At 50.5% G+C, this 10,000-nt stretch overlaps 1 protein-coding gene across 1 annotated transcript; it reads left to right on the top strand.

The window, feature by feature from the left end:
- Positions 1-5,414: 5,414 nt before the first annotated feature.
- LOC115532129 (somatostatin receptor 3) lies at positions 5,415-7,172 on the top strand. Its single transcript, XM_030341683.1, has one exon. The coding sequence runs from the start codon at positions 5,433-5,435 to the stop codon at positions 7,023-7,025; it is 1,593 nt and encodes a 530-aa protein (XP_030197543.1). The 5' UTR covers positions 5,415-5,432; the 3' UTR covers positions 7,026-7,172.
- The last annotated feature ends 2,828 nt before the right edge of the window (positions 7,173-10,000 follow it).

Genomic DNA, 10,000 nt, shown 5'->3' on the forward strand with positions numbered 1-10,000 from the left:
CAAGATGTAGCGCTCAGATATCATCTGCAAAAAGATGGTACTGTTCAATACACTAGCCAGAGTCGAGCTGGTGTGAACAGAAGGAGTCGCACACACACACGCGCACGCAAAAGCACACACACACGCACCAACAAACACACACAGACACACACGCATGCACGCACGTACTCACACAAAGACACACACACAGATAATTAGTTGAATGCTGTTCATGAAAGGACTTTGATTCCATGCAGTTTGAATAATGTTAGCGTTACGATAAGACGTTGAAACACAGCAGCAGCAGAGTGGAGAGGATGCGTTCTCTGAGGAGGTTGGAGCACCATCCTCCGTTTATTATACGCTGTGCTAGTGAGGCCGTGGGGCGCAGCAGTCCGATGAGGAGAACGCTCCACCACTGTGTCCATGACCTCGTGTGGATACCGCTAACCATTACCACCTACCGCTAACCACTACCACCTACCGCTAACCACTACCGCTAACCACTAACACTAACCACTAAACACTACCACTAACCACTAACACTAACCACTACCACTACCACTAACCACTACCGCTAACCACTAACACTAACCACTAAACACTACCACTAACCACTAACACTAACCACTACCACTACCACTAACCACTAACACTAACCACTACCACTAACCACTAACACTACCACTAACCACTACCACTAACCACTAACACTAACCACTACCACTACCACTAACCACTAACACTAACCACTACCACTAACCACTAACACTACCACTAACCACTAACACTAACCACTAACACTAACCACTACCACTACCACTAACCACTACCACTAACCACTACCACTAACCACTACCACTAACCACTAACACTACCACTAACCACTACCACTAACCACTAACACTAACCACTACCACTAACCACTACCACTAACCACTAACACTACCACTAACCACTACCACTAACCACTAACACTAACCACTAACACTAACCACTAACACTTACCACTACCACTAACCACTACCACTAACCACTAACACTACCACTAACCACTACCACTAACCACTAACACTAACCACTAACACTAACCACTAACACTAACCACTACCACTAACCACTACCACTAACCACTAACACTAACCACTAACACTAACCACTAACACTAACCACTAACACTAACCACTACCACTACCACTAACCACTAACCACTAACCACTACCGCTTACCACTAACCACTACCACTAACCACTACCACTACCACTACCACTACCACTAACCACTAACACTAACCACTAACACTAACCACTACCACTAACCACTAACACTACCACTAACCACTACCACTACCACTAACACTACCACTAACCACTACCACTAACCACTAACACTAACCACTACCACTAACCACTACCACTAACACTAACCACTAACCACTACCACTAACCACTACCACTAACCACTAACACTAACCACTACCACTAACCACTACCACTAACCACTAACACTAACCACTACCACTAACCACTAACACTACCACTAACCACTACCACTAACCACTAACACTAACCACTAACACTACCACTAACCACTACCACTAACCACTAACACTAACCACTACCACTAACCACTACCACTAACCACTAACACTACCACTAACCACTACCACTAACCACTAACACTAACCACTAACACTAACCACTAACACTACCACTAACCACTACCACTTACCACTAACACTACCACTAACCACTAACCACTAACACTAACCACTAACACTAACCACTAACACTAACCACTACCACTACCACTAACACTAACCACTAACCACTACCACTAACCACTACCACTACCATTAACCACTACCACTACCACTACCACTAACCACTAACACTAACCACTAACACTAACCACTACCACTAACCACTACCACTAACTACTAACACTACCACTAACCACTACCACTAACCACTGCCCACTACCACTAACCACTACCACTAACCACTACCACTAACCACTGCCCACTACCACTAACCACTACCACTAACCACTAACACTAACCACTACCACTAACCACTACCACTAACACTAACCACTAACCACTACCACTAACCACTACCACTAACCACTACCACTAACCACTACCACTAACCACTAACACTAACCACTACCACTAACCACTAACACTAACCACTACCACTAACCACTGCCCACTACCACTAACCACTACCACTAACCACTACCACCACCACTACCACTAACTCCATGCACCCAGGGCCACGTTGTGGTGTAGCCTCCCGGGGGGCCTCTGACCTCTGGGGCCCAGGTGGGCGGGCCCCATAGCAGATTGCGTGGTCTGCACCTCACAAACCGGAGCGCTAAATGCGTGGGAACTCCAATAGAAAAGCTTTAAGCGTGGCTACATCTACACTCCAGTGTAGAGTGTGTGCACATGTGTGTGTGCACGTGTGTGTGTGCACGTGTGTGTGTGCACGTGTGTATGTGCACGGTGTTACCTTAGGAGCTCCCCCGGAGGGAGTGAGAGCGTGTGCGGGTGGGTTGGTTTGTGTAGGTGGGACACACATCTGTGTGTGTGTGTGTGTGTGTGTGTGTGTGTGTGTGTGTGTGTGTGTGTGTGTGTGTGTGTGTGTGTGTGTGTGTGTGTGTGTGTGTGTGTGTGTGTGTGTGTGTCGGTGTGCATGTGTGAGCGGGCGTGAGAGTGTGATGGTTGTGTGTGTGCGAGCAGGTGTGTGGGTGAAGGGGCGAGCGAATGATTAAATGATGAGTAAGCGAATTATAAAGTCTGCAGGCAAAAAACGATGTGAGAAGATTATTATTATTATTTTATTTATTTTGTCATTCATTGCTCTGAAGGCTGACGGGAGAAAATTTGGCAAATGATTACATATATTTAAATGTTTTGTCGTTTTATTTAGGGGGATCACTGGTGGGAAAGGGCAGCGTACAACACACTTCGTAATAATGCCACCATAGTTCAACTAATAACCACATAATAACACAATAATAGTATAATAATAATTGATGTCTATCTATCTATCTATCTATCTATCTATCTATCTATCTGTCTGTCTGTCTGTCTGTCTGTCTGTCTGTCTGTCTGTCTGTCTGTCTGTCTGTCTGTCTGTCTGTCTGTCTGTCTGTCTGTCTGTCTGTCTGTCTGTCTGTCTGTCTGTCTGTCTGTCTGTCTGTCTGTCTGTCTGTCTGTCTGCCTGCCTGCCTGCCTGCCTGTCGGTCTGAGGGCTCAGTGCTAAGACCCATGTCATCCCGACCTTCTGATCAGGAGGCTTTCTGTAGGAGAGGACTTCCTGAGTCCTGAGGGTGAGAGATCCGTCGTATCGTCTGATCTGAGGTGAGAAGCTCCCTGACAGAAGGCTCTCAGAGGACGCACCGACGCAAACGTCTTCCTCCCCTCTGAGCCGTGGCAGGTTCAGGCTCCTCTGTAGACGCCTTCTCTCTGTTCTCCTTTCACCTGCTGCCGCGTGATGAGCGACGAACTCCAGCACAGGCAATGTCACTTTCCTTCAGAACGTGAGTTATTAGAAAATGATGAATGGGTCCGACTGCAACACGTCAGCGCTGAGCAGTGGAACAAATGCTGCTTCTTCTGAACCCTCATATCGCAGAGGCTCGCTTTTTTGTGACTGATTATTCGGGCCTATTTCATCGAGATGAGCGCCATGTATTTATATCTAAATGTTTTCCATCTGCATCTGCAATTATTTTTGCAATCATTCATACCTGCCAACGTGTCATTGAATGAAGCAGTGGAGGAAATGTCCGATGTCTTCTGATGATATTGCTGGCGTGTGCTGTTGAACCACAGACTTCAACACAAGGCCCAGGAGAAGCTGGTCAGAGGAAAACCAACACAGCCCAGAATTGGGAATCGAATAGAAGATAGAACCAGATATTGATAGAGAATTGGATCTGGCATCTCTTGCACCTGGTATCTGGTGCAGGAGAAAGGTTTTTATTTTATCTCGGGGCTATCCTTATATCCATTTTCACTACAATACAATAATGGATTATCTAGCTCCGTTTCAAAAGGAATCCACGGTCTTTCATCAGCGAATGTATTTTAAAGGTTTTAACATGTAAAGGGCCTTTGAAGATACGAAAAAAAATGAAGATCCCAAGGAAACCGAGACAGAAAAGAAAGGATCAGCAGAGTTGACTAATAACCCGGACAGTGACAATAAAACCTTTTTATTGATTTTCCCTTTCAAATAAACCAAGGTTCTTCGCTAGTGGGCGGCGCAGTTCGCTAGCTCTCTGCGGTGGTTGCTTTGGTAACAGATGACATGAATTACGGTGTATGCACGATACAAAATCTAATAGTGACCCTGAATGATACCGTTGGCTATTTAAAACACATTGAGACACAAAAGGAACCCTTTGGAAACGTCTTTGTTGATTCAGCAGCGTCGACCACAGAGACGTGTGTTGGTTCATCGGGAGCCTCATTGTCATTGGTCCTTAAATACCCGGAGGGAAAAGCAACATGTGCTGCTCTGTGGACTCCCTTTGTCTCCCAGCGGAGCGGGTTTGAGGACGAGAGGATGAGTGGCACGATTTAGCTGGTCCCAGATCAGTTCTGGTGATCAGCCCTGATCATCGTCAGGGCTCCAGGCTGTGAGTGCAACACATGATGGAGGTTGAGGGGTCCCAATCAGAACAAAGGGCCGAGTGGGTCAGGGTGGTTCACCCAGCGTGGTCTGAGTGGAGCCGCGTGTCACATGACCGGCGGCCCTCGCTGTGCTCTTCATTCGGGTGGACCTCAGTGTTGGTGTTTTGTGTTTTGGTGTTTATCACGTCTCACATCAACGTGTGAACACGGTTCAATTGTTCTAAACGCAATCAAAGCAGTTTGTTTTAATCTCATACAATTAACCAATAAATCTATCCGCCCACAGATCATACCGGCTTGTTATTACTTCTCCAGATCAGCGCTTGTGTGGGTGGAATAGAAGGACTTATGAATACGAGTTAGTTAGTTATCTATCTATCTATCTATCTATCTATCTATCTATCTATCTATCTATCTATCTATCTATCTATCTATCTATCTATCTATCTATCTATCTATCTATCTATCTGTCTATCTGTCTATCTATCTATCTATCTATCTATCTATCTATCTATCTATCTATCTATCTATCTATCTATCTATCTATCTATCTATCTATCTATCTATCTATCTATCTATTCATCCGTCCATCCTCCCTGGTTCCTCTCTCTCTCTCTCTCTCTCTCTCTCTCTCTCTCTCTCTCTCTCTCTCTCTCTCTCTCTCTCTCTCTCTCTCTCTCTCCTCTCTCTCTCTCTCTCTCTCTCTCTCTCTCTCTCTCTCTCTCTCTCTCTCTCTCTCTCTCTCTCTCTCTCTCTCTCTCTCTCATCCTCTCACCCTGACCTTTGCCCTCCGTCTGCAGGCCAGATGATTGGCAGCTTATCCAGAGAGAGACAGACGGGTCCCCGTCTCCCTCCCAGGACCATGGCGGTCGCCGCGACGATGGGAAACGGCAGCATCTCGTCCGACGGCGGCCTCCCCCTCTACCTGCTGACCTTCAACGGCTCCTGCGACTCCAACGAGTCTTTATTCAACGAGTCCCTCTTCAACAAGACGCTCTTCAACAACACGGCGGACGCAGCCGGCTCGTCCGGTGCCGACGTGGCCGGCGTGGCGATCTCGCTCATCTACATCGTGGTGTGCGTGATCGGTCTGGGCGGGAACACGCTGGTCATCCACATCGTGCTGCACTACTCCAAGACGGAGTCGGTCACCAACATCTACATCCTGAACCTGGCCATCGCCGACGAGCTCTTCATGCTGGGTCTGCCCTTCCTGGCCGCGCAGAACACGCTGCAGTCCTGGCCCTTCGGCTCCTTCATGTGCCGCCTGGTCATGACCGTGGACTCCATCAACCAGTTCACCAGCATCTTCTGCCTGACCGTGATGAGCATCGACCGCTACCTGGCCGTGGTGCACCCCATCTACTCCTCCCGGTGGCGGCGGCCCCGCGTGGCCAAGGCGGTGAACGTCACGGTGTGGGCGCTGTCCTTCATCGTGGTGCTCCCCGTGGTCATCTTCGCCAACGTCGAGCAGGAGGGCGGCACCTGCAACATCGCCTGGCCGCAGCCCGCCGAGATCTGGCGGGCTGGCTTCATCGTCTACACCTCCGCCGTGGGCTTCTTCTGCCCGCTGCTCATCATCTGCCTCTGCTACCTGCTCATCGTCTTCAAGATCCGCAGCTCGGGCAAGAAGGTGCACGCCACCTCCAGCAAGCGCAAGAAGTCGGAGCGCAAGGTGACGCGCATGGTGGTGATCGTGGTGGCGGTGTTCGTGTTCTGCTGGCTGCCCTTCTACGCGCTGAACATCATCAACCTGCTGGTGGTGCTGCCCTCGGAGTACCAGGGCCTGTACTACTTTGTGGTGGTGCTGGGCTACGCCAACAGCTGCGCCAACCCCATCGTCTACGGCTTCCTGTCCGACAACTTCAAGCGGGGCTTCCGCAAGGCCCTCTGCCGCACCACCCGCAAGGTGGAGAGCCACGAGCCACTGCCGGGCGGAGGGCTCCTGCAGCAGCAGCAGCAGCAGCTGCAGGAGGAGCAGAGGAGGGTGCTGATGCCACGGGAGAGCCTGCGCAGGGTGATCCGGGATGAGGGGGAGGAGGAGGACGACGACTGTGAGGAGAACATCACGCAGATGAGCGAGGTCTACAGGATCTCCCAGGACGGCAACGGCTGCCTGCCGCCGCAGAGCTGCAAGACACTGGTCCCTGAGAAGGCGTCGGGGCCCGAGGCATCGCCTCCGAGGGCGAACGACAGGGCTGGGGGTCCCAGTAGGAAGGACCAGTCTGGGGGGCCCAGTAGGAAGGACCAGTCTGGGGGGCCCAGTAGGAAGGACCAGTCTGGGGTTCCCAGTAGGAAGGAACAGGACCTTCTGAATGGCACCAAAAATGGAAGTGTGAAAACTCTGCCAGAAGAACCAGTGGACAGCAACCCTTCTCTGGAGATCAGCTACCTCTAACGGGAACAGAAGCGGCTTTAGAAACGCTTATTTTCTGACTTCACAGAAGTTAATCACGAGAACAGACTGTTTGTGCGCCTGTACTTGGACAAAAGGAAGAAAAATAAACTGAACCGACTATTTGTGAGTTTTCAGGGTTGAGCTCGCTTTGTAATTAATTAACAAGAATCAGAATCCTCAGATCAGTGATTATTTTTGTGTCATAGTTATTGTATAAAGTGTTCTGTGGAGTTTGTTCAGAGTTATGTTCAGCAGCCCGTGCAGTAATCGCGATGTGTTGTTAATGAGTCGTGGCCGTTTAAGCGTGTGCCTTTCCTTTAAGTAATCAGTGTTATCTGTGTTCTTTATGCACTGCTTGTACATCGTATGACAATCACTTGTGATAGATAAGCTTCTGCAGCGATCGGGCTCTCGGAGACCCAGCAGCTGTGAGACAAAACAACCCCCCCAGAACCCTCTGAGACCCTGAACCCCAGACCCTGAACCCCAGACCCTGAACCCCAGACCCTGAACCCCAGACCCTGAACCCCAGACCCTGAACCCCAGACCTGAACCCCAGACCCTGAACCCCAGACCTGAACCCCAGACCCTGAACCACAGACCCTGAACCCCAGACCTGAACCCCAGACCCTGAACCCCAGACCCTGAACCCCAGACCCTGAACCCCAGACCTGAACCCCAGACCCTGAACCCCAGACCCTGAACCCCAGACCTGAACCCCAGACCCTGAACCCCAGACCTGAACCCCAGACCCTGAACCACAGACCCTGAACCCCAGACCTGAACCCCAGACCCTGAACCCCAGACCCTGAACCCCAGACCCTGAACCCCAGACCCTGAACCACAGACCCTGAACCCCGACCCTGAACCCCAGACCCTGAACCACAGACCTGAACCCCAGACCCTGAACCCCAGACCCTGAACCACAGACCCTGAACCCCGACCCTGAACCCCAGACCCTGAACCACAGACCTGAACCCCAGACCCTGAACCCCAGACCCTGAACCCCAGACCGTGGCTCGAATCCAATTGGCTGCCATACCCCTCGTCAATTCTATAACTTTTCTTCTCTTCCCGTCATCTTTTCTAATGTCGTCACCACGCAGCCTTCAATGCTCCCACACACGTCGGCCGTGTCATAACATTATGTTTTAGATGAGCGATCCTGGACCTCAGTGGGTGAGGATCTGTGTCTGAGATGAGGAGGCCTATCACCACCAGCTGCATGTTCCTCACAAGGTGTTCCAGGCAGGTCCCCCCCCTCCCCCCGCTCAGGAGAACCTGGAGATATCGCGGCCGGGAGCTGATTGCGTGGTTCCAGCAACGCCTCATTCCCAAACAACCTACCCACCCCTTCCCGTTTCACCCTGCATGTTGTTCCTCCAACACTTATCAGGCGGATTGACTTTGGAGGAAAGTCAACCGCGCGGTTTCCCGGCTGAGCCTTTGTTGCCTGACCCCAGTTTGACTCCACCCTTCACTCTGAGGGCGTTGCTTTCTCTCCCCGCGCAGTTTCAGCTTCGGTGTTGGCCTGCCATCGGATTTTATTTTGATTCGCTGCTGTTGTGGTAGTTTGGTAAAATTATTTTTAAGTAAATAATCTAAGTGTCCACCCTCCATAACTGCACTTGCTAAGTAGGCTATTCAAAAATTAGAACAATTCAAACATGCTAATTTCGCACTATTTGTTTTGTTATTGTTTTTTCGGTGACGTTGATAATGATGCTTTGATTTGATTGGTGGGAAGCCAAGGGCCGAGTGGCTTCCCTTGGCACCCTCCTGTCACCCTCCCGACCAATCAGAGGAGGGCAGTGTCATGGCAGTAGCCTCACCTGATTGGTAAATTCTTTCTTTTTTTTCACCAAGGGATGCCAGCTCGGGCTGGCTTCCTCGCAGTGTTCAGTGTCGTGTTTCGCCGCGTCTTCAGCAGCTCGAGCGCTAGAATGCGCTGTTTACATCGTTTACGTCACGCACGGGGAGATGCGTCCGGTATTTGCCCCGTAAAGCGCGGGGTGATATTTTGTCTACGCATTTAAAGTTGGCGGAAGCGGTTGAAAGCCGCGTGACAGTGTGTGCACCCAGGGCCGTAGCACGAAAATCTGGGCCCACAAGAGGTACAAGAGGTACTGATGGGCCCCCCATCAGGCCCCCCCAAAATTAACGTGTAATCTAACTTAGTTACTTTTAAAATCACGTAATCAGTAAAGTAACCAAGTTACTATTTTAAGGAGTAAGGAAGTAAACAGTAATCTGATTACTTTTTCAAAGTAACTGTAGCAACACCGTTCGGGACCCAGGGGGGCAGCGAGGGCGTCTGGTGGCTCTCGTACGCCAAACCTCATCGTTGGACCGAGCCCTGAGTAGAGCGATGGCTCTGTGTTAATTCACGGTTCACTGCTGACTAATTCTCTGAGTTTAGCCCCAGCGGTCGCAGTCTTTAGTTCACTCTGTTGTAAAAACAAATGAACGCATGGCTGATTACTGAAAAATTGGTAATAGTTTACGTTTTGGTCTATGGGTCCTGGGGGGTCCTTGGGGGGAGAACAGCTGAGAACCACCGTGTTGAAGGAAGGGTTGAAACAAAGATGTAAAACAGAAACATCTTTCCCTGTACGCAGGCTGCAGAGTACGCAGCATGTGACCAGCATCACCCATACAGGCGGGGCGTATATGATATTCAGTTCAGTCCTCTGTTTCTATATCCACCTTCCTCTATCTACCCGCGGGACGGGACCTTATGATGCCACACTGGGCGATGCGAGGCGATCCATCTCTCAGCAGCGTCCCGTCTGAAAACAGATCCGGTTACCTCCGGTTATTACAACGTCGGCCCCTGGGGAGACCGGGGGGGAGGGCTGACAGGGTCTCCCGCCAGGCGAGGCTCTAGTGTAGATTTGGCCGCGGTGGTGGCAGCGGCGCGGCGGTGGCGGCGCGGTGTGTGCAGCGATTGCCCCCCGCCCCGAGCTGTTCCTAAT

The sequence above is a fragment of the Gadus morhua genome, chromosome 2 (assembly GCF_902167405.1).
Source record: "Gadus morhua chromosome 2, gadMor3.0, whole genome shotgun sequence".
Lineage (NCBI taxonomy): Eukaryota > Metazoa > Chordata > Actinopteri > Gadiformes > Gadidae > Gadus > Gadus morhua.